Source organism: Chaetomium globosum, genomic scaffold, assembly GCF_000143365.1.
Source record: "Chaetomium globosum CBS 148.51 scaffold_5 genomic scaffold, whole genome shotgun sequence".
NCBI classification, from domain to species: Eukaryota; Fungi; Ascomycota; class Sordariomycetes; order Sordariales; family Chaetomiaceae; genus Chaetomium; species Chaetomium globosum.
Window position 1 is genome coordinate 330,291 of NT_165980.1, and position 23,982 is coordinate 354,272.

Below are 23,982 nucleotides of genomic sequence, written 5' to 3' on the forward strand. Positions count from 1 at the left end.
TGAGATGGCACGTTGATTCAGCAGATCCGCGTCCTCAGGCAACCCAGGTCTCCGTGGGGGCCCGTTACCCGACCAGAACAAAGCGCCGGCCATTTCCCTGTCATAGGGCGCGACGCGTGGGGTCAATTGTGACGGCAGGCCCACTGACATCACTCATATTCCCGCATGGTCGTATGGTACCTCTTGCAGCACGCGTTCCGACCTATGTCTGTAAGTTCTCTCGTCACCAAGTGGCCGCGCGGATTAATCACGCTCGGGTTTCATCACCAAGCATCGTGTCGGATCCCATGGTTCTCTCGGGCTCAGTGTCCCTACAACGACGCGGACTCGGCGCGAAGGCGATCTACACCCGCATCGCCGACAATTCGTGCGTCTGTGTTTGGTGCACGCTGACCAACGGTGCTTCCTGTCGTCGATAAGGAACCACGGTCCAGGCCCGGGGGCGAGAGCGGGTTCTGGTTTGGAGGGGGATGGTGGTGAGGGGTCGGGTGCTGGTGCCGGTTCTAATGGCCGTCCCCGTCGCCGTGGCAAGCGTGCGGCTGCAGCTGCGGCTGCGGCTACGGCCAAGGAGGGGAAAGATGGGGATGGCTGGGATGACTGGCAGGGGCTGGTGAAGGATGGGTATGAGACGGTAGAGGGCGAGGTGCTGGATCCCTGGCTCTTGAGGACCATGGCCGATAGGAAGAAGCGGTCCCAGGGGGCGTTTGTGCATATGGCGGAAAGGAAAAAGGGTCGTGGGGAATGGGCCATCAATGAGGACCAGTCTGCCGTGTTTCTGATGCCGGGTTGCTATGATCCCACGCTGGTGGGCGAGGACAGCAGGAAGAACGCGCCTGGGGCCTTGACGGCGGCGGCTATGGCTGGTGTGGAAACCGTTGGCCATGCAGCTAAGCGCTGGGTAAATTGTAGCCGGTAGGCGGCGTAGGAATGCTTGCCAATTACTAGACCGCTAAGGGCAGAAATCAAAAGCCCCATCACCGGCCGGTTCTCTTACTCCCCGGCCGCCGTGTTCATTGCTATTCCGTTGGTATATTTCCATATTTGTACGGTTTATTTTGCATTACAGGAAGCTGTCCGTCCATCTTGATGTCTCTCTATCTCAGACCGTTCCAGAAGTGTTAATGCTCGCTTGAGTTCACGTGGTGGCCCAGAATCGGACTTTATATTAACCTCTCTCAAAGACCTTCTCCTGAACGTGTGCACAAGCTAGACTTTCAACGGCTTGCCAAAGAGTAGGCCAGTGCGCCCATCCGGGTGTTAGTCAAACCGCGGAGAAAGGGTGCACCTATTCTAACTCTGAAATACCGTTCTCACCATCGCAGAAGTAGCCAAACTAAAGTATAGTTGCATCAGTCTATATTCACCCCTTCTAATTTCAAAAGCAGTTGATGTGACGCCCCCAAGACTCGCTCTAATTAATCTTCTATTGACAAAATTGTCGAATGACAATGGCCAGTTTCCCTGAGTTCCGTTGCTTCGAAGAAAACAACTCCTTCCTGCCCTCTACCGATAACCCCGTCGTCTCTCCTCTAGATATGAAGGCACAGCTTCTTCTGGGTGCTGTAGAGTAAAGTGCTGCCGTGCAAGATCCCGCCTCCTTGAATTGCGTCCGCAGATTGAGCAGGGAAAAATCTCAGCCTGGGCGTTATGCGTTTTCTTGTGTTTGGACAGCCCGGATACCGAACGGACCTCGTGTCCACACTCCTCGCAGCGGTAGACGCGCCTGGGGCGATCTGGTTAACATCTGACGTCTGATCCCAGACCTTCGAAAACTCACTGCTTCTTCTTCGCCGGCCCATTCTCGTCCACGTGTCTCTCTGGAGGTTCGCGGCGTTTGCTTTGTTGTCCAGGGCCTCTTTGGTGTGTAGGCTTGTTGTCGCACGCTTTCATCGAGTCAGAAGACTCCCCAAATATCCAGCGGATAAACTTGGGCTGTCGGTTCCCGCCTGTCAAGATCTCCTAGGCCTTCATTAGCCACTTCCCAAGGAGCTGAAGGCAAATTCTAGAATCACCTTACCTTGGATATTGCGACTAAGTAGTCTTGGACCTCAACTTTGGTCCCGAACAAGCCGAGCACGACGAATTTCTTAGCCACAGCCAGCAAGGCTAGAAATTCGTCGTCGTCCGCCCCGGTCTTTTTCAGTGGATCGAAAAACTCCCTCCTAAGCCTCCTCTCAACTTTGGAGCGCTCGTTGGCCCCGCCCGACCCAGTCCTGCTTCGTGCTGCTGTCATGCCGCTACCGGACAACAAGTAGAAGCCCTGTCCGGAATCGCTGGCAAAAACTTCAACAGCGAGAAACGTGATCGTGTTTCGTAGGTTGGTAGCCTTGCAGTCGGAAACTTCGTCGGTCACCGGGAAGCGATAAAGGCGCCGGCTACAGGAAGGAGAGCTCGTTGAAGGAAGCGAGGGCATCGGTGTTTGGCAGCGAGGAGAGGGATGTGCTGGTGCCGGAGGCCAGCCTTCCCATGGGGAGTGGTAGAAAGGTGGAGGGTTGTATCCGGGGATGGGTTGATCAGGGGGGCAAAATTTGGAAAGTTCTCGAGGATCGATATCGTTTCGGGGCACGTAGGAATATCCACCGTCGACGTGGCGGAGATGAGAGAAGCCGTATGCCCCTGGGGTGCAGTTCGCCCATAACTCCAGAGTATTCCCTCCCAGGGCGGTAGCTGGGGGCCTGGTGTCATCTGCGGGGAACGCATCCTGGGAAACCTGGCCCATCGCGGCGGCTCCAGGGGGAAGATGTAATGTATTGTCTTGGCCTTCTGGCAAATCGATCCCCTCCATAAAGTAAGGGCCGGGCGCAAACTGTTCCGGCCTAGTCGAAGAGGTATAGCTGGACGGCCACATTTCGGATGCCAAGGCGTCAAAGTCGCTTCGTTCATGCAGGTTTTCGATACCCTCTTTCCATTGTTGCAACCCCGACAGCACTTGGGTCTCTTCCATTCGCTTTTGGCCCACCAGGATCTGGGACATGGCGTGGGATACGCAGGCAACAGCGAAGACTTCCTCAAGAGTGACTGGAGGTAGGCCCTCTGAGAGATCGCGGCATACCAACATCCCATCATGTGCTAACTCTTTGGAGTTTCGAAAATGGCAGCGAAGCCTACGAGTTGCAGGTGAAGTTGACTTGGACGACACATCGTTGAGGCGTTGGAACTCGGCCTCTATGGTTTCCCTGAGTAATCTCACCCCTGTCAAAGCCTTGCTAGCAGCCCCCATCTTTTCGGTTGGGGGGTTGGGTTTCGGTGTATCATGGAGCGACTCGGACGGATCGGCGTATGCCGGTAATCCATCACTGTCATGTTGAAGACGTCAGCATAAACGAGCATCGGCCGGGCTTACCAATGAAGTGGATAATTTGCAGCATCAGCAATAGGTAGGTATATGTACTCACCCATGTGGGGGGGTTGAGTGTAGGATATTATTAGGATGATTAAACAGAGGATCGACACCGCTCGACTGGATGGCTTTTCCTCTGTGCCAAGAAGATACATCGTCGTCGCTGTGATCTTTCTCGGCCTTGTCTAAAAACGTTAAGCCTGCGACTACGCCGTCGATCTCTGCGAGTGCTCGTTTTCTCCGTTCATCAAATCTGTCTCCCTCGACGGAAGCGGTAAAGGGTCGGTCAGGGTCGGAAAGATGGGCCTGCACCCGAAGGGTGCTGAGACTGCTGTGCAGCCACCACTCCATGGCGCCCCTTACTGTGGTCCCATTGGTTCGGGTGTTGGGCTGCCCAGCTAGACGACAGGGGACGGCCCGAGGAATAGGACATGGTTTCGGTGTGATGATCGGTGAGATGACGGGAAAGCAAGATAAGTTGCAACCAGGCACCGGATGCCACTCGACAAACTTAAGGGCGAATACCCTCGACATTTGGACATGAACATACATGAGGGCACTGGGGGGCATCAGGGGCAGGGCAACCATCGATCCGACTGCCCCTTTGGGGATTTGTCCAACCACATGCACCCAGTCAGATCGCCCTACGCTGTTCCGCTGCCCTTGTGTGTTGCGTGGCTTATCCTGCCACGTTTTTTCCATCACATTTGTCCTGTGAGTTTTTCCATCGCATTTGTCCTGGAGTTTTTTCCTTTCCCACTTGTCCTGTCTCGCTTGGCCGTTTGTCCTGCGGCCATCCCCTCTTCCTATCCAGAAAAGCGGTGAAACAAGCAGAAGCGGGCGTTCTCAGGTTGGCTGCATTCTTCCACTCAGGGGCTCCCGCCAAGCCCAACAACGCCCCCCTCTTCCCCCTAAGGCTGCCTCGCCGCAGCAGCACCACCACTCTCACCACCACCCCTCTCCATCTCCTCCCTCACCCTCGCATCACAAACCCCCGGAAACGCACAATCGCACCCGATCTCATCCCCGCGCCGGACGCTGCGCATCGTGATCGAGTACCGGCCCTGTCTCGGCACGGCCTCCCCACTATCGCCGATCACGTCGGTCTTGCGCGGCCGGATCGCGTGCGTGTAGCCGTACCGCGCGGCACCCGTCATCAGCAGCAACGATCGCGCGGGGAGCAGGATCTCCCAGGTTGGGTGGTGGTCGGAGGGGTCGGAGGGTGGGAGGGTTTGGGGTTGTGGTGGTTCTTGGGAGGTGGTGGTGGCGGAAGGGGGGGAGGGGGGGTTGGTGGTGGTATTTTGTTGTTGTTGTTGTTGCTGCTGCTTCTGCTGCTGCTGCACCGATCGCTTGGGGAGGCGCATCTTGCGCGCGTCGTTGGCGCCGGACATGCGGAACTGCATTGGCACGGCGCTGCCAAAGGACAGGCTGTACAGGGCCTCGCCGAACATGGAATGGGTGTCGACGTGCGGGGGGATGCCGCTGCCGGGCGGGTAGTACTGCACGGTGAACTGGTCGGGGAGGGGGTTTTGGATGGGCAGGTGCGGGAGGAAGTTCGTGATGTAGTCCGGGACGGGAGTGAAGCGGGTGTCTGATGCTCCGAAGGTGGTGTAGTCGAAATGGTAGCCGAAATGCTGACTGATGCGCTTCCTCAAGTTCCCTTGGATTTCTGTGAGCGGGTCTTGGGCGTGAAAAGCCTCAATCATGGTCGCCTCGTCATTTTGGGTGATGAAATCGTGGATCAGCATTAGCCCGATATCGTCCCATCGTAATATGTTGGGGTTTGAAGGGTCAACCGTGGGTGTGGGTGCGGGTGTGCTGTGCAATATTGTCATTGTCACGGTGAAGTCGAAGGTGAAGTTGAAGTGGAAGTGGGACTTGGGAGTCTGAGTTCAACAGCACCCGCTCACAACCTGGAAAATTTACACCGCAAGAAGGGAACTCTCACTTCAAGGGTTAGGGTAAACTGAGTAGTCACATCTAGCTTGAGCCCTAACTCTCTAGGCGTTCTAGGCGAGCCCCTGAATGCAATGACAAGAAGGGTGCGAGGACAAGACACCTCAAAGATAGCAAGTGAGGGTACGAGGAATAACAAAGACGTTATGTTAATTCGTTACTTTGAAGAGTCTTAGCTCTCCAGAAGATACCTCGACACAGAGGCTAAGAATATGATCAGTTCAATGATGAAATGTCTACTCTCAACCTGAGAAGTTGAGGTGCTGCAAGAACAAACCTGTTTGACCCCCTTGGTTGTCAAGTCAAAAAGCCAAATCATATATCCTGCCCAAGGTAAGAGGAACTGACCATCCAATCTATTTAAACATCTCTAATTCCATGTTTCGCACCAGTCGGCCTGATACCCTCACACTTTGCTCTCGAAACCAAACAAGTAATACCGACCCTCATACTTGTAGTTAGGCAGGCGGTACTAGTAAGCAAAAAAAATTAAGAAATCCACACCAAAACAACAAGAAATCACGTCGCTAAGCCTTCCTATTGTGCGGGCCTTACTATGTACGAGCCAGCGAACGGCTACCGCCCTGGCGGATTCCACCCCGTCCTAATCGGTGACGTCCTAAATGGGCATTTCAAAGTGGCCAACAAGCTAGGGTTCAGCACAAAAGCAACCGTGGGGCTTTGTAGGGATCTGGCATCGGGTGAATGGCGGGCTATCAAGATCTATGCTGCCGAATCATCCCACGAGAATCTTGCCAGCGCGAAAGCTCAGGCAACCTTACATCTAACCGCCTCACTCGAGCACTTCTGGGTTGTCGGGCCCAACGGCCGCCATCTATGCGCCGTCCAGCGCCTAGTGGGGCCCTCGATAGCGTTGGCACCCTACCATTACGGAGAGCGGCCCTTGTTCCTCGGAGATCTCTGCCGACAGATGGCCACGGCGGTGAGCTCGTTCCATAAACAAGGGCTTTACCACGGCCGCCTTCACCCCGACAATATCCGATTTGTGGTTGACGACACCATCCACGAGTTGACCGAAGAGAAAATGAACAGGGTGATCGACTATCCGTATACCTCTGAAGGCTCAGCCGACCTTATCAACAAGGACGCCAACCTCTCCCTGTCCGCTAACGTACCCAAATACCTCGTCTCCCCGGCCGCGCTCGACTTCTCAGGCAGCCGTCTGAGTGACAGCGACGACGACGACTACCGCGGACCGTACGTCACGCCCTTCATCGCCCTCGCCGACCTCGACGCCTGCACCCAGCACCCCCCCAACAACAATACCACCACCACCACCCCCACCACCCCCGCTCCCCCCTTCAAACCCACCCTCCACCCCAGCAGCTACACCCCCCCGGAAACCTGGGCCACCACCCTCTCCCCCAACCCCCTCCTCACCACGTCCACCGACACCCACCCCACCACCCCTTCCCCGCCACCCTCGCCGCCGCCGCCGAACATCTGGGCCCTCGCGGTGGGCATGTACGCCACGGTCTGCGCCACCGAAGTGGTTCGGCGACGTCGGCGAGCACGTGATTTCCTGCGTGACGGCCTGCTTGGGCAAGGCGCCAGGGCGAGGCGGTTACGTGGTGGAGGGGCAGTGGGGCGGTGCCGGAGGGGGCGTTTGAGGAGCCGCTGGTGAAGGTGCTGGAGCGGGTGAGGCGAAGAAGGAGGGCGTTGAGGGGGGTGGGGGAGGAGGGGTTTGGTGGTGGTGGATGTGCTGGAGGAGTTTCTGTGGGTGAGGGGAGGTGTGGGGGGGTGTGGAGGAGGTGGAGGACACGGAGGAATGGTGGTTGGGGTTGTGGGAGCGGGGGTTGGATCCTAGTTGTAAGAGGAGTATGGAGAGGGAAGATGTTCGGTTGTTTGCAGATCTGTTGGAGAAGATGTTGAGGTGGCGGCCGGAGGAGAGGGCGAGTATCGAGGAGGTGCTGGAGCATCCGTGGATTCGGGATGGGGCGGGGTTGGAGTCGGATCCGGCTTATCGTCCCGTCCCTACTCTCCATGTTACCCCTTGCAGTTAGTTAAAACGTAAAATCACTCTTTTCTCCCTTGTAGTTCGAACTGCACTTTCCTTTGCTGTGAGCCGTTGCTTGTGAATATCGATATGTCTCATCTGACAGATAATTCCGCTTTTTGATAGGAGTAGAATGCTGCAAGAGATGGATGGTATATCCACCATCCATTCAATTTCCAAAGGGTTCCCGATGAGGATCGGTTCCGTTTTCTTTTGGCTTTCAACCACTCCACACATGATAGGAGGAAAGGAACTAAGGAGCAACACTCGTTGAGAACCGAGGCACGGTAGGAGAATGACACTGGCACTGTTGTGCCACTTTTCAACCTCCACTGCGGTAGAAAAGCAACTCCCACTTGAGCACGGGGCATCCTTCGGGGGTTGTGGCCTCGCCAATCACAAGGCGGGACGCGGTTGATGTCATCCCTCGGTTTCCCAAGGCGTCGGCCCGCAGCAAGGCTATCATGATATTAGCTGAAAGCTTTCCAGGTGCGACGCCACACGACGGGGGCGTGGGGGTGAAGTTGGTTCCGGGCCGTCCCGTTTGTCCTCCCACATCCCGCCGCGGTCATGGATTCTGCCCATCCATCCCCTTCACATTCTCTTGTGCTTGTGTCCCGGCTCCTGTCCTTTTGAAGAGCACAACCACCGATCCCCGGTCTCCCCTCAGCATTCACGTCAGGTCTTTTCGATAAGTCGCGGATGACAAAAGTTGCCTCATCGTGAATAGTTGATACCTGTCTTTGACAATGAGCAGATGAATGTCCACAAAACTTGAGCCCCGTCCGTTTCGATGAACCTTTCCGTCGTAAATGGTCGACTCAATTGAACTCTGCGCACGCGTTCTATTAAACGACAAGTGAACAAAAAATAAACTGCAATGTAGCCACCCAAAGTCGGTCAGCAATGACCCAACCCATAACCATGCCGCCCCAACTTTTCCCGTTTTGCGTCGTCCAGCTCTAGTAAATGAGACCGCCGCCCCAGCCTGTAACCCGCACTGCCTACATGCCACCTCTGCCCACACACAACCCCTACCCCCTAACCCTCGCCACAATAACCGAGTTCACCACCTGCCCATACGGATGCACCACGACACAGCACTCCAACCGCTTCAGCAACCCCTCCGTCGCCAGATCCACCTCGGGATACAAACACGTCCGCAGCCCCCAACTGCTCCGCACCACCAACAGCGCCCCGGGCCGCATGCGGTCGACCACCTGCAGCACGATGCGCTCCTTTTCGGCCTGGGTGATGCCGACCAGCGCGGCCAGGTACACGACGTCGAACTCGGCCAGGTCCTTGTCGGCGGCGGTGGCCTCGGCGCAGATGAACTCCATGCCGCGGCCGGCCTCGCCGAGCGCGAGCGAGAGGGTGAGGGAGGCGGCGATGGCGGCCGAGTCGTAGTCGACGTTGAGGATTACGGGTTGTTGTGGGGGGTTGGTATTGGGGTTGGGGTTGGGGTCGGGGTCGGGGGCCGCCGGAGAGGGCTGTCACGAGGGCGTCTTGTTTGAGGGCTTGGAGGAGGCAGAGGGAGGTTAGGGGGAGGGGGCCGGAGCCGATGAAGGCGACGTGGCGGGGGGTGGTTTTGGTGGCGGAGAGAATGGAGCAGAGCTCGAGGCGGGTGAGGTCTTGGTAGTTTTCGTAGTAGGGGAAGGTTTTGAGGCGGGCGAGAACCTCGTCGGGGGTGCCCTTGGTGGAGAGGATGTGCTCGGCCCAGTGCAGCTCGAGGCAAGACTCGGCCTGGGCACAGATCTGGCGGAGCGAGGGGAGAACGGCCTGCACGCGGGCGTGGGAGAGGACCTATGTGCGCATGTCAGCTGTGGCGGCCGTGGTGCTGGTAATGCGGCCTGAGGGTGGGGGTACCCTGTCAACGACTTCCCGGTCGTGGATCTCGGAGCAGACCGACACGAGGTTACCAAGCAGTTTGTTGATGGCGTTGCCCGGCCGGAAGTGAGGGAGCTTGAGCAGATCGGAATGGGTCTCAACGATGGTACGGACGAGCCACTGGACTTTTTCGGTCCTGGCGTCGGCTAATTGGTCGTGGAGGATGTCGGCCTTCTCAACGATGGCGAGGGAGTCGTGGGAGGCGCAGGGACAGGGTTCCATTTTTGCTGTAGGGCTACCGAAACGCAGCCACGAAGTAAAAAGAGACATCATCCTGGAGGAAGGGGTGCCCTGGATTTCCAGGGAGAGTCGATCGAGTATTTAACGGTTTTCGACGTTGGACGGGTTTGGGTCTTGGGATCCAGGGGCTGTCGGTCAACACAACCAACACTGCTGCACTAGGCCACGCCGGCGTCAATCCGTCACAGGTTGATGTGTCAGGGAGGCAGAAAGAGAGAACAAAGGAACGAAGGAAGGGTGGGAAAAGACAAACAAGGGCCGAGATGACTGGCTATATTTCCTGTGGCCTCCACGCTTTGCCCGCGCATCCCACGGCAATGGGTAGGTAATGGGTAATGGGCAATGGGCAATGGGCAATGGGGGGGGGTCCCGTCGCAATGGGGGGGTCCCGTCTGAGTGGCAGGGCTGGTTACTCACACTTGCTGGCGTTCCATCCCACGCGAACGCGGCATTTTGTGGTGCCCACATTCGGCGCCCGACTCCCGAGTGTCTGCCCAATTCGACGATGGGATGCGGAACGCTGCAGGGCTGGTGCAGGGCGGAATGGGGACTGGGCAGTCAGTGGGTTCACTAAGGGTTGCAGCTCCATGGGTCCATGGGGGGACCCGTTAAGGTGTGCTTGTCACTCTTGTCACTCTTGTCAACTTGCCAAACTGCTGGCAGTGCTGTTGTGCTGTTGGCAGTTGGCAAGTTGACTGTCAAACAGTCAAACTGGTACCTAAGGCAAGGTACCTCTCTGTTGTTGGCCGTACTTCGGAGGGGGACGGGACGGGCCATCAAGGTTCTCGGCCATCAGGGTTCTCGCCAAATTGTGAAATTGTCGAATTTGGAAACTGTGAAGCGGCGCAACTGCCAACAGGGGAGGGCGCCTGTCTGAGTGGACTGGGGTCCAAGCGGCCCCGTTATCAGATCATCTCGTTGATCTGTGTGGAGCCCATCAAGGTTCTCAATCTCGGTGTGTGCGTGTGCCGTGCCCAGAGCTACCCGACTGCCCCTTCCCGCCCCTTCCCGCCCCTGCTACTGATTCCCGTCGTATGTTCCGAAGTTTGTGTGCCTTCTTTGACGCAATCTAATTTCCGGGATCGGGCATCCAGCGGTGAGCCGAGCATTCCATGGAGCCAGGCTGCTCTAAAAGCGAGACACGGTTGCCTCACACGGCTTTGAGGCGTTACTTTTAAACTTGTCTTGTAATTCTGTCGGGCCCGATTTCGCATCTTTGGCCGTTTTACACGCTTTTAATCTCTCCACTTTCTCCATTTCTCCACTGTTCCAGGCCTCTCGAGCCCCGAGTCCCGTCTCCCATTTCGAGTCCCACTCAGTCAAAATCCGGCCTTTCTCGACTCCTCGCGTGCTTCCTCCATCATCCATTCCCACCATCTCTTTTCCACGCCTGCACCGTAGTGAGAGGTAGACAGCCACAACCACCGCCATGGCTGTCGGGATCCTGCCGGGCCAGGTCAACGGCTGGCCTCCGAAATGTAGCTTCGACTCGGACACAGACTCGACCTATCCGCCTCTCCACACTCCACCCTCGCCTTTGAGCGCCTTTAACGGTAAGTCAAACTTTATGCCGAACATGAAGAGTATCTGTTAACGTAGGATAGAACCGAGCAGCCTCTCCCGTCCCTTCTTCTGGGAGATCATTCCACTCTGCGAATTGTACTCGATCGCTCACATCATCCTCCTGCCCAGCTCACTGCGGCTTTCATATAACCAATCGCCGCCGCGTACCGGCTCCAACAACGCCAACGGGGTCAATGGCACCAATGGCCACCAGACTCGTTCGGAGCCTCCCTCTCGTTTCATGAAACGCTCTCACAAACCTCGGCCTCGGCCCATCCAATTGGACCCATGCCGGAGTCTCGGTTTTCACAGCCATTCTCCCCGACGGCAGACGGCTATGTCGCCCGCTCCGACTTTTTGCGACTCCGTCTCCAAGATTTTCCCTTCTCCATCTCCAAGATTCAAGAATGCGTAGCTGCGCCCAAGAAGTACACGGCATGCAGGTTGTCCTCGTCGTCCGTCAACTCGGAGGACGGATTGGCCAATCTCATCGAGCAGGCAGCGGCCGTCATCCAATGGGGTGACCTGGAAGCCTCGGTCTCCATCCTCAACCTCCAGCACTACCTTCTCGGACTCACCCACGAGCTGCGGGATCGTCTCAACAATGCCCCCTGGCTCACCCCGCACCCTATCCCTCGCAAGCGGCTCGCTCTGATAAGAGGCCGACCCAACCTCACCGCCGGCGGGCCCATCTACCGCGCAGCCCGCGCCCTAAACCTCGACCTTGTCATCATCGATGACGAAGGCCACTGGCTACAGCCCGATACCGACGACAACCGCTTGCACCGCGAGGGCTTCATTGCGACTGACATGACCGAAGACGCAGGGGTCGCCGACCGCATTATCGCCTCCATCAAGCGCTATCCGCTCCCGATTCACGGCGTCTTCACCGTGTCTGACAATTTTTTCGTCACAGCTGCCCGCGTCGCCGACGCCCTCGGCCTCTCCACGAACCCCGTTTCCGCCTTCGAAACCTCGGTTGACAAGTACCGCTCTCGCCTCCTGCAAGACGCACCAGGCCACACCGCGCGGGTAACCAGCGTCGAGGAGCTGAACACCCTCCTAACCGCCCCCGCCAACGGCAACGCCGCCTTCACCCCCATCTACCCGCTCATCGTCAAGCCCACCAAAGGCTGGTCCTCCGAATGCGTCAGCAAAGTCTCCACCCCCGCCGACCTGGCCCTCGCCGTCCAAAAAGCCACCTCCCGCCACGGCAGCGCGGCCGTCATCGAGCCCTTCTTCGACGGCCCCGAAATCGACGCCAACTTTGTCCTCCTCGACGGCGAGATCCTCTTCTGGGAGGTGGCCGACGAGCCCCCCTGCCAGGCCGACCGGCGCGACGCCAGCGTGCAGGACACCTTCAGCCCGGAGGCCCTGACCCTGCCCAGCGCCCTACCCGAGCGCGAGCAGGCCGTCGTCCGCGACACCCTCCGCGACCTGCTCGTGCGCGCCGGCTTCCGCACCGGCGTCTTCCACGTCGAGGCCCGCGTCGTCCACTCCGCCTGCGAGTACCGCGACGTCGGCGGCGGCGTGGTCGACCTCGCGCGCAAGGACGGCGGCGGCGCAGACACGGGCGATAAGGTCGCCTGCAAGCTGATCGAGATCAATGCGCGCCCGCCGGGCTACCGCGTCAGCGTGCCGTCGCGCCACACGTACGGCGTCGACTTCTTTGCGCACATGCTGGCCGCGTAGGCGACACGACGCCTGCGCTGACAGCCGGCGTTTGACACCACGTGGGTGAGGGCAGAACCAGGGGTGCGCAGTACTGGTCGCCCTGGGTGTATGTCCCCGCGCCCAAGGCCGGGCGCATGCGCTGGGCGGCTGCGTCGGGGCTGCCCCTGTGTGAGGAGCTGAAGAGGCGGCGGCCGGATCTGGCGGAGCGGATTGTGGTGGCGGTGGATTATTGTGTCCCCCGGGGAGCGGGTCGCGCTGTATACGGACGGGGCGAGGACGTATGTCGCGCATTTTTTGGTGTGTAGTCGGGTGAGTAGGAAGGACGCGATTGAGGTGGGGGAGGAGGTGTTGAGGGCGTTTAGGATCGAGGTGGATGAGGATTGATGAGGGGATGGATGGATGGATGGATGCTGGGGAGCGTGGGAAGTGAGTGGAGTCTGCCAGTTGAGCGTCATGGACTTTCCTCGTATTACAGTCGTACTTGTTTTGCCATTTACGGCGCTGTCTTGGGTTTGGGGGGGGGGGATGTGGGAACACGGATATGGAGTTAGGTTGACTTGACATGATCGTTTTCTATGCACCAATACAGTAGACCTTCGTACTCAGATTGGCTGCGTTATTTAGTTACTTGCTAGATGGTAGAGATTAGACCAAGGAATTTACCAGTGAGACAGTTCATCGTTTGTGCCATAGTGGCTCCAATTTGCTTAACGGTGTAGGCGGGTACCTAGGTAGCTGGTGGGATCGTGTTAGTACATGATGGATGGTAAGGCACAATGACGTTATCTCTATAAAACAAGGGTGTATTTGGGTTTATTTACTCTTCTCGAAGTTGTCCCAATGAAGATTAATATGAGGTACCTAGTTCTGTAGTTCGATTCCGCTAAAAACCTAGGTAGGTATCTTAGGTCCCTTAGTTCAACGGACTATATGCCAGTATCGACTACCTGCCCATTTCGAACTGATGCATCCGCCAATATTCGTTTTTCCTGTGTGATCTAAGTTATCATGTCGCCTTTTTTGATTCAGGGCCGTGCCCTCTCCCCAGCTGAAGACACCCAGGCCAGTGTGCGTCTAGCTTTGCGAAGCCTCGGGAGAGTCGAGACTCACGTTTCGGACTAGGCCCGACGGGGTTATGTTGCTGGGGGGGCTCCAAGCTCCGAAACGATGGAAGGATATAGGGCGGCTCCAGCCTTGGGAACTCTTTGGAGGCCAACTTCGCCGTCAATATCTTCGCCCACAAACGCCGTGGAACCATCCGCTGCTCTGGATCATCGTCTCCCGATAGCGTCTGGCGTATTTGTCTTAAGAGGGTCAACGCCCTTCCTTCGCTCTTCTGAATGGTATACTCATACCACGCATCGGTTGCAAAGTCAACATAACCAAGGAAGCCAAAACCGACGAAGTTGCCTTCCTTGTCCAGTACGATGATGCAAGGGTCCATTCCCATTCCGAAACCAAATAGGAATGTTTGACGAGAATCCTTTTTATCCATGGTGAAGACTCTGTGTACCGTCTTCTTGGACATCTCTACGACGGCGTCTACCACCTGGTCAGCAACTTGGGTGCAGACCCGTGTTAGTTCAGCATATTGCTCAAGGAGACGCAGAGTCGATAGTCCACTTGCCGTTACTGGGGAATGGCTTCAGCACATCCCATAATACCTGATTGAGAGTGCGCCCTTGGAGTTGGACTATAATGGTGCACTCTCAACGACGGTGTTTTTTGTGGTAGATCAGCGGAGAAATGACCGGCCGCATGGCGGTAACGAAATCCTATATCATAGGCAATGGTGTATCATTCGAGGTCGAATACGTAGGGTCCTCGTACTATCTGTCAATTATAACCCTGGGTGCCCCCTCATGCGAGCGAAAAAAGTCGTCGTTCTCGTTCCCGCTCCACTCGTACCACCATGGCTCGGGCTCAGCACGCAGAACTTCCCAGACGGCGAAGTAATGTCCTTCATGCTCCTACGTGGCCTTGAGCACTTTCCCCTCTAGCTGGGTGTCAAGAGGCTGGCGTGATCGTCTGAAGGTCCACAATCCATTAATCAGTTCATCCACCCCATCCCACAAACGCGTGGTCTGGTTCATGATTGGGTGGCGACCTTGATATACCGTTAGCTACGTGATTAACGTAGTTTACGTTTTTGACTTCTGTCACTGTGCTATACGCTACGCTAACTGGGCTGGCGAGGAACCCTAGGTACCTATTTACAATCGTTCAGGGCGTCTAACCGGTTTATTAAGTAGGACCGAAGGGATACAAAAGAACGAATGGTTACAGTTTGAGCCCTATTCCAGGTACGGGCAGGCTTTATTGGCAGGATGTAGTTCAGGGAGCTACAAAGAGGTCTCGCAACAATGAGGTGCGAGACCTACACTCCGCGGGGTCTTGATTGATAGATGAGACAAAGACGTTGCACCGCATGCACTCGCACTCGATAAAACTCAATGACACTTGGGTCGTGGTTCAAACAAGGCTCGACGTTTACGGGGGGACTATGGTGTTTCTTACGACCATGCAGAAAGGTCCCTGGCAGCGGGATCGAAATCATTCCCTAGGCGGTATACCTGCTCAGCGGTCTGGCCAGTCAACACAGGTCGAGACTCAAAGTTCCAATCGGATGGCACCGATCCTGAATTCGGCTCCGCTGTCAACGGATCGGTTCCCGCGCGTGGTTGATTGGGCAGCGGGACAACGCCGAGAAAGGATTAGGAGTTGACTCTGCATTAGCCCCTGAAGTGTGATGATCTGCCGGCTTTGGTAGGAGGTTAGCAATCTGTTCCTTGGAATGGAGCAATGTTATCACCGCTCTGTGACGTCGCCGTAGGAACGTCATACACTGCCTACATGTAGGAATACTGTCTGCGCCAAGCATTGGCACTCATCACCAAGGTATCTGGCAAGCTTTGAGAGCCATCGTAGTTCCCCGGGCCCTTCAAAACTAGTGCGATGTTTCTGTTTCAACTTGTTCATCGTTACCTACATGTACTCATCCCATCAATCGTCTACCTCATCAAGTAACAAGTTGGCCTTCTCTTATATCTCCGCTAATACATCATCAACCAACATGCGCCCATTCTCCGTCGTTTCCCTTCTAGTTGCCACCACGGCAGCGAAGAAGGCCATTCCATCACTGTGGGATAGCCAATGTTTTTACCCCCAGGGTGATCCCGGCTTCGAACTTGACTCGTATCTTGGGCGCTGGTATCAGGTCGCCGGCACTATCGCCCCATTCACTGCAGACTGCAAGTGCATTTTTGCCGAGTATGAGCTGAACGTGAGTTGGGAATCTAACCTCATCAGTTTGGTTAGCCTATGGGCTATCTGACTCGTTATCTAGGACAACGGCACCGTCCAGGTGAACAACACGTGCCAAGCTGGGAACAAGCCCGTCAGTATCCTCGGAACTGCAACTCCTGCCGATCCCGAGTACGGACCGGCCGGTGTTTTCCGCGTCCAGTTCCCCCGCGGAGGGCCACCGGACTGCCCTGGGCCCAACTACATCGTGCAGGGTGCGTTCCGATACCTCCTTTTGCCCCCACCTGACAGAGAGGTCACGGAGATACTGAGTGACTATCGAAAATAGACTACAGCGTTGAGTTCGCCTTGGTTCAGTCCAACAACTTTACCACGCTCTTCATTCTGAGCCGTCAGCAACATCCCGAGGAGAAGCTGATCGATGTAAGTCACCCTACCCTAGTTGTTCCGGGCATGTGAGTAGACCGTTAACTCAGCCGGACAGGCCTGGATTGAGCGGGCGGGCCTGCTTGGTACCAACCTTACCGACGTAGTCAAGACTGATCAATCTGACTGCCTGTTTATATAATGATGAGGTGTTACGAGATTCCGCTGTTACGATACGCGGCCTATCGACGGTCCTGTAAACAGTAGTTCATCATGTATTACAATCAGTGATGTAAAGGGGTGTAGGGGGGCCAATTCTGAGCTATCTTCGCTTCCTGGCAATCCATGATGCCCCATGCGCCCCCCGTGCTCCTGGCGAACGGGGCGTTGAGACGAGGTGCACATACCTTCAACCCGACGTTGGGCGATGCCGCGGCATAACCAATTCCCCACCGCCAAACACAGCCACCCCCCAGGTATTCTAGGTCCCATTATGGACAAATGTGAGGCATATTATGAGAGTTAGGCTTCCGACAAATGGCTTTAGACAATAAGTGAAGGCGATGATATCTGATGTGTGAAAGTGAAAGGAAAATCTGTTGTCAAGACCAGTAGTTAGAACGCATTCGAGCTTTGTTTGGCAGTATGAGTGGATGCGCTCGAAACGTTCCATGCAGCAACTCATGTTTCTTGGGCCGCCCATTCATCTTTGATATTTTCTTACCCTACGCGGATTTTCAAGTCGCTGATCAAAGGCACGCAAAGACATGCAACCAACCTTCATACTGTAGATGACCTGGGCCTACCACTTCACCTCGGCCACTAATACAGAGCAGCAGGAGACCTGGCGGATAGGATAGTTAACGAAAAAGGCGACAAGGATCTAGCCAACGACAGTTATGACCTAGGCGTGAGGCTGAGGATTTACCTACAGTCGGCTACGTCGTCCTAGTCGAGACTCTACATGCGCCGGCCGTCAGAACAACACAGGAGGCGAACACTATACCAGCTCGCCATGCCTCATCTGTTCCATCGGGCAAGCTGTCCCAGGGAACAGTTCACCGCCTTCCCTGTGCCTTGTAAAGATTCGGCTGTATCTGATATGAATACTTGCCTCGCTAGGTACCTAGGTAGGCAGGAAGCAACAGCCTCGGGGGCTGGCGAGGTGTGCATACGCTGTGCATTACTTAACATGGGCACTGGGGGCCAAGTGCTAGGTACTACAAAAACTTTTAAGACCTATGTTTGAGGCCCATTGAAAAACACGGGGCACTGTACAGAGCTGCCTACCCGTGTTCAGCATTCCCAAACCTCTCCGAAATTATATCTCGAGACGTGACTCTAGTGACCCCGTGACTAAGTAAAGATGGAGAGAGGAGCATCCAGTGTCGGATGGGGAGCATAATTCAACTGCCTATATAATAGCATTGCGACTCTCCGCGGTCTCTCCTTTTCCAATGTTGGTCCAAAAGGAGTGAATATCCCGGCGCGGGTCGAAGTGCACGTCCTGGTGTGCGGTTAGGGCTAGGAATAAGAATAATTATGGAGTAACTCGTGTGTAGCTTTTTATGTCTTGCGTCCGCCAGGTCTGCTTGCTTTCGAATGTGTCCAGTCTGGTGCTTCTTATCCACTCCCACAGTGTGAAGCTACTTGTCTAGATATGGGTAACCCTGCTCGACAAACGTTAAGGCATATGCGAGTCCCAACAACGCTGCCACTATATCTCAAGGAGAGCGGTTGCAAGCATTGGACCAGGCCCGCTTAACCGCCCCAAGAAATCAGTACAACGGCACCGCTTTGTCACATACCGGTGATCCTAAAGCTAACCCGGAACTTACAAACGGAGGTTCTTAAAACGGTAACGAAACCCCGGAAATCAGGATCACCTGAAGCGAGGGAGTCAAGCGTCGCCAATTCCTCTCTCTGTTTGAACTCCAGTCGGCATTGGAGAAAGAATTTCTATACATGCCGAGTATAATTATAATATACACAGCTTGGCTCAATATACTAACCATCACCTCACCCACCCCTCGCCCCCACTTTCCTCCCTCCCACAGACCCCACTGTCCTCTCACCCCCTAAGGCCGTTCAAGACCGATCCCTTGCCCGGTTCCATCCTGACTCTCGGCAACCTCCTACAACACCGTCGTATCCTCGTGCATACCTGTAGGATGAACAGGATCACCGTGTAACTCGGCCGGGTCGAGTTGCTGTGGTACTTGTCCTCTCTGCGCGTTCTCGGCATCCATTTCAATGATCTTAGTTCCCCCTGCCTCCTTGGGCGGGATTTCGCCGTCGGCGGCTAGCTCTGCCTTTTCGAACCGCTCGACGCCCGAAGTCTGGGCTGCATGTCTTCGGCGCCACAGGAACCAACCTAACAGCGCGAGCAGCGCCGCTGCAAGCACCACGCCGACGCCGATGCCCGCTTTTGCGCCCGCAGACAAGCCAGATCTGCTTGAGGGTGGGGCCGGAGGTAGGCTGTCTGTAGAGCTGGGGATAGCTGAAGAGGTCGCCGTCGTCGCCGCCGTCATCGTCGTCGTTGTCATCGTCAAGTTCGGCGGCAAGACGGCGAACATGCCGCTGGTCGCCATGACGGTTCCGTTGGCAAGGTTGTCATCCAAGGTCACGTTGGTCGCCGAGAGCCAGTATCAGGCGCCGTCGGTGCCCTTGAAATCGACAGGGACAGGCCAAGTCCACATCATGTGGGTATAGCCACATACGTCAAGGCTGGTCCAGTATGGCGATTCGTCGACCTTGCGAAACTTGTCCACAGAGACGCGAGAGTCAACTGCGGAGGTATCAGCATAAAGTACCTACCGTGGCTAGAGGCTAGGCAGCGGGGCGGAGAGGTAGGAAAGAAGGGGGGAAGACATACGGATCGTCACGCTCGGGGCCCCAGACGTCCCCTGTAGCACCACTGTAACGGCTATGGCAGGCTGGTTCCCGTCTGAGAAAGGCACCTTCCCGGCAAACCAGTCCATGGCTACCGCGTCGCCAGCGTGGAACGTGCTGTTCGCCTTCGGCTCCACGAAGGCATTCTCCCAGCGACCAGGACCCTCTACGGCGCACGCCGGTACGCCACCTCCCGGGCCGCCGCTCATGGTGTATGAATCGTAGCTCCAAGTTGCCGCTCCCGTTGATGAATTGATGCATGTCCCTCGAGAGGCCCTGTCAGAGTCGCCGCTACGATGCCCAGAATCACGGCAGCGAGCCTGATCAGTCTCACGACGCGGGGAACCTTGTTTTTTTTTTCAGCCCTGGCGCGATGTGCTATTATCTGACTGGCGCAAACTCGCACAACAAATCATGCACCCCAACTCATGCTGTGTAACAACCTACCCTGACATATTTGGGATAACAAGCCACCGACCTGAAAAGGCGCAGCCTTGTCGCAAGTAAATAATGTAAATAATGCCAGGCTAAACCGAAAGGAGGACAAGTGGAGGGGGCAAAGCTAGCCGGCTTGGTGAAGGAAGAGACGCTGAACCGCCCCAAGCCTTTCCTCGTTCTCTCAATCAGGACAAGCAAACATGGAGGACATAGGCTTTAATTCGGGTGCGGATATGAACTTATGTAGGAAGACGGCCATGTCAATACCTCAATTCGCAATCTGTAGGATTCCCGACTGTGTAAACATTCATCGTAGGTAAGGTAGTCTCCGATCTCTCTCCCTGCACCCTTACCCCTGACTCCCCCATCCACCACCACCAACAACAACAACAACAACAACAACAACAACAAAAACAACCCCCCCTTTCCCCTCTCAACCCGCCAACCCATCCGCCAACATAGCATCAATCAACAAACAATGCCTCTCCGCATTCGTCTCACTCCACTCATTATCATAATTCAACCCATACGGCCAAATATGCCCCCCGCCACAATTGATCTTCGCCCCCTGCCCATCCCACGACTGCAGCAGCCTCGTGGCCCCCGGCCAGTTATTCGCTGCGCACCTCTCATCAAACGCGCGCGTCTGGCCGATGCCCAGGGTATGCGAGATCTCGTGCAGGGCCGTGCGCTCGTTCATGTACGCGCGGTTGGACCCGAACCGGATGTTGCCGTTGAAGTTGCCGTCGGCGGTCGCGACCGAGGGGACATATTGGGCTGTGAGGGCCTTGTTGGCGCGCGGGGCGAGTCGGTTGTAGCGGGCGACGGCGGCCGACATGGCTGATTGGATGCGCTGGTAGGCGTCGTTTTGGTCGCTGGTGGGGTTGCCGGCGCGTTGGAGCGTGAAGGTTAGGGTTGCGCTGGTGAGGGCGGCGAAGGCCCAGAGGAGGGTGAGGAGGACGCGCATGGCGGCGGTGGGCCCTGGGGGTGGTTGTGATGAGGAGAAAGGTGGTGGTGTAGACTCCCTGCTTCTGTATAAAGTGGCTATACTCTGGCCTCTTTATAGTCTGCGAACTACCACCTAAGCATACTTGGGGAATTATGGATACGGCGGCGGCATTAATACCACATAGACAATCCAAACGACCGACCGAACCTGGATTCGTGGAAATTCAGGCGAGGTTGCTGCTTTAGGCTAATTCCCCGTCTGCCGTGGCCGCTTTGTTTCGCGCGCATCCTGGTTTCTGGGGTGCATGAAATCGACGTGACATTGACGATGGAGATGGGTTGTACTCGGTGTTGACCCTCCGGCTGGGCAGCAACGGAGAGTATTGGTTTATGTTTGTGAGATATTGTAATACCCACCAGCCAATGGCCCCGAAACCTAGCATAGTAAATAACGAAACCAGGTAAACAATGAAACTGCCCAAACTCCAAAGCCCAAGCCAAGCCATCTTTGATGATCTTTCCCACCCCCCTCGAACTCCATTCTATGACCTATGACCCCCCATGATGCATACAACCCCCACCCCCCTCTCTCCCCTTACAACATCGCCCTCGCCACCACAAACAACGCCTCGGCCCTCGCCAGCACCACCCCCTCCCCATCCTGGACATCCGCCTCCGTCCAAAACTTCCTCCCTTCCCTCCTGACCACCCTTGCCGTAACCATCACCACCCCCGGTTCCTGCACCGTCCCCGTCCTCGCCGCCTTCAAAAACCGCGTATTCAGATACACCGTCATCACCGGGACGTCCGCCAACAACCCGTGCCGCTGGTTCGCCACAAACACCTGCGCCATCGTCTCGTCCATCAGCGTGCTCACCACCCCGCCGTGGCACACCCCGTCCCAGCCGTTGAGCATGGGGCCTAGCGCGGCGAACGCGCGGACGCGGGTGATGAGGGGTTCGGGGCCGAGGGGGTTGTTGGGGTCGGCGGTGGTGGTGGTGGTGGTAGAGGGGCAGGGGTGGGGGGGGGTAGAAGTTGAGGAGGGCGATGAGGGCGCCGGGGGCGTTGAGGGTGTGCGAGAAGTAGACGTCGCCGGGGAAGCGGGAGCGGCGCTGGGTGAGGGAGGGGCCGATGGCGAGTGTGTGGGGGTAGCCGGAGAGGTGGGCCGCGCACCAGGGGATGGCTTGGAAGAGGGCTAGTTGCTGGTCGGCTTCGGGGGTGGTGGCTGGTTGGAGGATCATTTTGGTGGTTGAAGTCTGAACACGTCTGACGGTTGGGGCGGATGGGGTGAGGGTTGAGTTCGTAGGTAAGGTAGGTAGGTAGGTGGTTAAACTTATTGGGGGGGACACAGGGGATGGAGATGGGGTTGAAATAGATTCAAGGGTTTGGGGTGTTGGAGTGCAGTGGCTTGTTCCAATTTGCATTGCAATCATGTTGATTTTTGTATTCATTTCCATTTTTTCTTTTGGAAGGGATGAGCTGTTGGGCTCCCCTTCTCACGCACCCAAGACTGGACATGGCGGTGAATGCGGTGGGAGTGAAACCTATGGGGTGAAATGTCTTGGTTTCTGTTTGAGTTGTCCTGGAGGTATCTTGGTGTCTTGGAGGTGTCTTGGGAGGTGACTGTAATGCCAGCTGTGTCTTCCACTTATTCGCTGCTAGCGAGCGGCGATCTCGGCAGGAGGCCCATCGACAGCTCCGGTGCTGACTCCCACAAATCGGACTTCAGAATTCGAGGCTTGGCATCTGTATAAGGAAGGGAATGCCGGACCAGCAACAACAAACATTTCTTATTTTGAGACAATCACCGACATTTCCGCCTTCGAGGCTCGCCGTAGAGCAGAAGCCAACTCGAAAGACATCAACAAATGGAAGGAGATCCCGCCCGGCGACGAATAGTCGACCGCCGAACTTCACGCCGCACGCCTCGTAGTGCGTAGCAAGGGGACAGGGTCAAACCACATACTGCCCGCTCTCCGGATCGAATCGAACAAGGTAAAACAGGCTCACAGACAGGAACAGATCCGAGCGCTGCTGAAAGGCCCCCAAATACCATGGAAGCCACGTACCCGAACAGAGCTGGCCCACCCCCACGGAGACGGCCCCGGGCACCTGTGGGCGCTTTTGGCCCGCTTCCGAGGGTGGCGAGATTGGATATGACGGACTGTGTGGAGCTCTGGGCGACGCCGTGGTTTAGCCTCAAGAACGAGACCAAACGCCGCAAAGCGGTCGACAACATCGCAGCCTTGATCACTCCCCAACGTTGGAAGCTGACATGTAAATTGTTGGCGTATAGTGTATTAGTTGATTGGAAATTAGCGGTTTTCTACAGTGACCTTAAACAGTGACATAACGACAAGTATTATCCCAGGCCGGTTCGGAGCGAGACCTTACCGGATGACGGCCGTGGCCAGAACCAGTCCAAAATCATGTACAGTGATTAGGTATTCTGCATCTATCCTGTCTATCCCCCTATTATCCACTGACTCCATGGAGCTCCTTCGACCTCACCCCAGCGGAAAGTTCCCAATCGCGCCATCCTCACCGCCATCAAACAACGAATTTGTCCCGTCCAAAGCCGCAAAGTGATCGGCATACCGCAGCCCTTTCCTCCGCTCCGCCTCTATCCTCTTCCAATCCCACTCGCTCTCCGCCCCCGCATTTTCCAGCTCCTCCAAATCCCCCAAATCCTCGGGCGTGCCCGTGCCCGTCTCACCCCCCGTCCACCCCTCCCCAGGCCTCTCGGGCAGCATCTTGGCCGCCTCAATCACCAGCGCGGGGTGCACCGTAAACCGCCCGAGCTTGAACACGTACTTGCTGACGGCCGTCGCAATCACGTACTTGGCAAAATCGTCCGGCAGCTGCTGCTGCCCGTTGGCACCACCCCCTTGCCTGGCCGTCCTCTTGCCCTTCCCGTTCCACCCCCCGTTCGGGCGCACCTTGCCCTTGACCACAAAGTGCGTCACCACATACAGCCACTTGCGGTCCCACGCCAGCACCCGGCTCCACATCTCGTAGCCCTGCAGCGGCGCGATCTCCTTGCGGAAGCTGCAGAACACCGCCCCCAGCCCCACCCCCAGGCTGCCCTTGACCAGGACGCCTTGCTTGTCGCGCACGAGCTTGTTTTTCGCGTTGGCCGCGATGATGGGGAGCCCCGGCCCGAGGAGGTGGGTCACCAGGTGCGAGCGGCTGACGTCCAGGTCCGCGAAGTAGGTCGAGTTGCTCTTGTGGATGTTGTAGTCGGTCTCGAGGAGCGAGGTGCGTGAGGTGGTGATGCTGTATTGGAAGAGGGCGCGCTGTGGGGAGTGTCTTGGGCCCGTCGGAGTGCGTGGTAGATGAAGGAGTGGCAGGACGCGCATTCTGGGAGGGGGGCGTGGGGGGCGTGATCACTACCCTA

At 56.5% G+C, this 23,982-nt stretch overlaps 12 protein-coding genes across 12 annotated transcripts; 4 read left to right on the plus strand and 8 right to left on the minus strand.

The window, feature by feature from the left end:
• Nucleotides 1–287: 287 nt before the first annotated feature.
• On the plus strand, nt 288–916 carry CHGG_06930 (uncharacterized protein; the record flags this gene model as incomplete). Its single annotated transcript, XM_001224585.1, has 2 exons — nt 288–367; nt 421–916. The coding sequence occupies 2 exons, from the start codon at nt 288–290 to the stop codon at nt 914–916; spliced, it is 576 nt and encodes a 191-aa protein (XP_001224586.1).
• A 369-nt stretch (nt 917–1,285) lies between these two features.
• On the minus strand, nt 1,286–3,773 carry CHGG_06931 (uncharacterized protein; the record flags this gene model as incomplete). Its single annotated transcript, XM_001224586.1, has 6 exons — nt 1,286–1,333; nt 1,690–1,723; nt 1,778–1,932; nt 2,018–3,296; nt 3,396–3,474; nt 3,704–3,773. The coding sequence occupies 6 exons, from the start codon at nt 3,771–3,773 to the stop codon at nt 1,286–1,288; spliced, it is 1,665 nt and encodes a 554-aa protein (XP_001224587.1).
• Nucleotides 3,774–4,251: 478 nt separating this feature from the next.
• CHGG_06932 (uncharacterized protein) lies at nt 4,252–5,175 on the minus strand (the record flags this gene model as incomplete). Its single annotated transcript, XM_001224587.1, has 1 exon — nt 4,252–5,175. One exon carries the CDS (start codon nt 5,173–5,175, stop codon nt 4,252–4,254), a length of 924 nt encoding a protein of 307 aa, XP_001224588.1.
• Nucleotides 5,176–5,852: 677 nt separating this feature from the next.
• CHGG_06933 (uncharacterized protein) lies at nt 5,853–6,941 on the plus strand (the record flags this gene model as incomplete). The annotated part of the gene is made up of 1 exon (XM_001224588.1): nt 5,853–6,941. The coding sequence occupies one exon, from the start codon at nt 5,853–5,855 to the stop codon at nt 6,939–6,941; it is 1,089 nt and encodes a 362-aa protein (XP_001224589.1).
• Nucleotides 6,942–8,347: 1,406 nt separating this feature from the next.
• On the minus strand, nt 8,348–9,422 carry CHGG_06934 (uncharacterized protein; the record flags this gene model as incomplete). Its single annotated transcript, XM_001224589.1, has 3 exons — nt 8,348–8,665; nt 8,811–9,116; nt 9,180–9,422. The coding sequence occupies 3 exons, from the start codon at nt 9,420–9,422 to the stop codon at nt 8,348–8,350; spliced, it is 867 nt and encodes a 288-aa protein (XP_001224590.1).
• A 1,447-nt stretch (nt 9,423–10,869) lies between these two features.
• Nucleotides 10,870–12,695, plus strand: CHGG_06935 (uncharacterized protein; the record flags this gene model as incomplete). The annotated part of the gene is made up of 2 exons (XM_001224590.1): nt 10,870–10,993; nt 11,218–12,695. The coding sequence occupies 2 exons, from the start codon at nt 10,870–10,872 to the stop codon at nt 12,693–12,695; spliced, it is 1,602 nt and encodes a 533-aa protein (XP_001224591.1).
• Nucleotides 12,696–13,702: 1,007 nt separating this feature from the next.
• On the minus strand, nt 13,703–14,205 carry CHGG_06936 (uncharacterized protein; the record flags this gene model as incomplete). The annotated part of the gene is made up of 2 exons (XM_001224591.1): nt 13,703–13,725; nt 13,788–14,205. 2 exons carry the CDS (start codon nt 14,203–14,205, stop codon nt 13,703–13,705), a joined length of 441 nt encoding a protein of 146 aa, XP_001224592.1.
• A 1,545-nt stretch (nt 14,206–15,750) lies between these two features.
• On the plus strand, nt 15,751–16,567 carry CHGG_06937 (uncharacterized protein; the record flags this gene model as incomplete). Its single annotated transcript, XM_001224592.1, has 4 exons — nt 15,751–15,960; nt 16,024–16,195; nt 16,270–16,364; nt 16,517–16,567. The coding sequence occupies 4 exons, from the start codon at nt 15,751–15,753 to the stop codon at nt 16,565–16,567; spliced, it is 528 nt and encodes a 175-aa protein (XP_001224593.1).
• A 1,640-nt stretch (nt 16,568–18,207) lies between these two features.
• CHGG_06938 (uncharacterized protein) lies at nt 18,208–19,408 on the minus strand (the record flags this gene model as incomplete). The annotated part of the gene is made up of 3 exons (XM_001224593.1): nt 18,208–18,266; nt 18,472–18,789; nt 19,183–19,408. 3 exons carry the CDS (start codon nt 19,406–19,408, stop codon nt 18,208–18,210), a joined length of 603 nt encoding a protein of 200 aa, XP_001224594.1.
• A 662-nt stretch (nt 19,409–20,070) lies between these two features.
• CHGG_06939 (uncharacterized protein) lies at nt 20,071–20,604 on the minus strand (the record flags this gene model as incomplete). The annotated part of the gene is made up of 1 exon (XM_001224594.1): nt 20,071–20,604. The coding sequence occupies one exon, from the start codon at nt 20,602–20,604 to the stop codon at nt 20,071–20,073; it is 534 nt and encodes a 177-aa protein (XP_001224595.1).
• A 523-nt stretch (nt 20,605–21,127) lies between these two features.
• On the minus strand, nt 21,128–21,826 carry CHGG_06940 (uncharacterized protein; the record flags this gene model as incomplete). Its single annotated transcript, XM_001224595.1, has 1 exon — nt 21,128–21,826. One exon carries the CDS (start codon nt 21,824–21,826, stop codon nt 21,128–21,130), a length of 699 nt encoding a protein of 232 aa, XP_001224596.1.
• Nucleotides 21,827–23,092: 1,266 nt separating this feature from the next.
• Nucleotides 23,093–23,944, minus strand: CHGG_06941 (uncharacterized protein; the record flags this gene model as incomplete). Its single annotated transcript, XM_001224596.1, has 1 exon — nt 23,093–23,944. The coding sequence occupies one exon, from the start codon at nt 23,942–23,944 to the stop codon at nt 23,093–23,095; it is 852 nt and encodes a 283-aa protein (XP_001224597.1).
• Between the last annotated feature and the right edge of the window lie 38 nt (nt 23,945–23,982).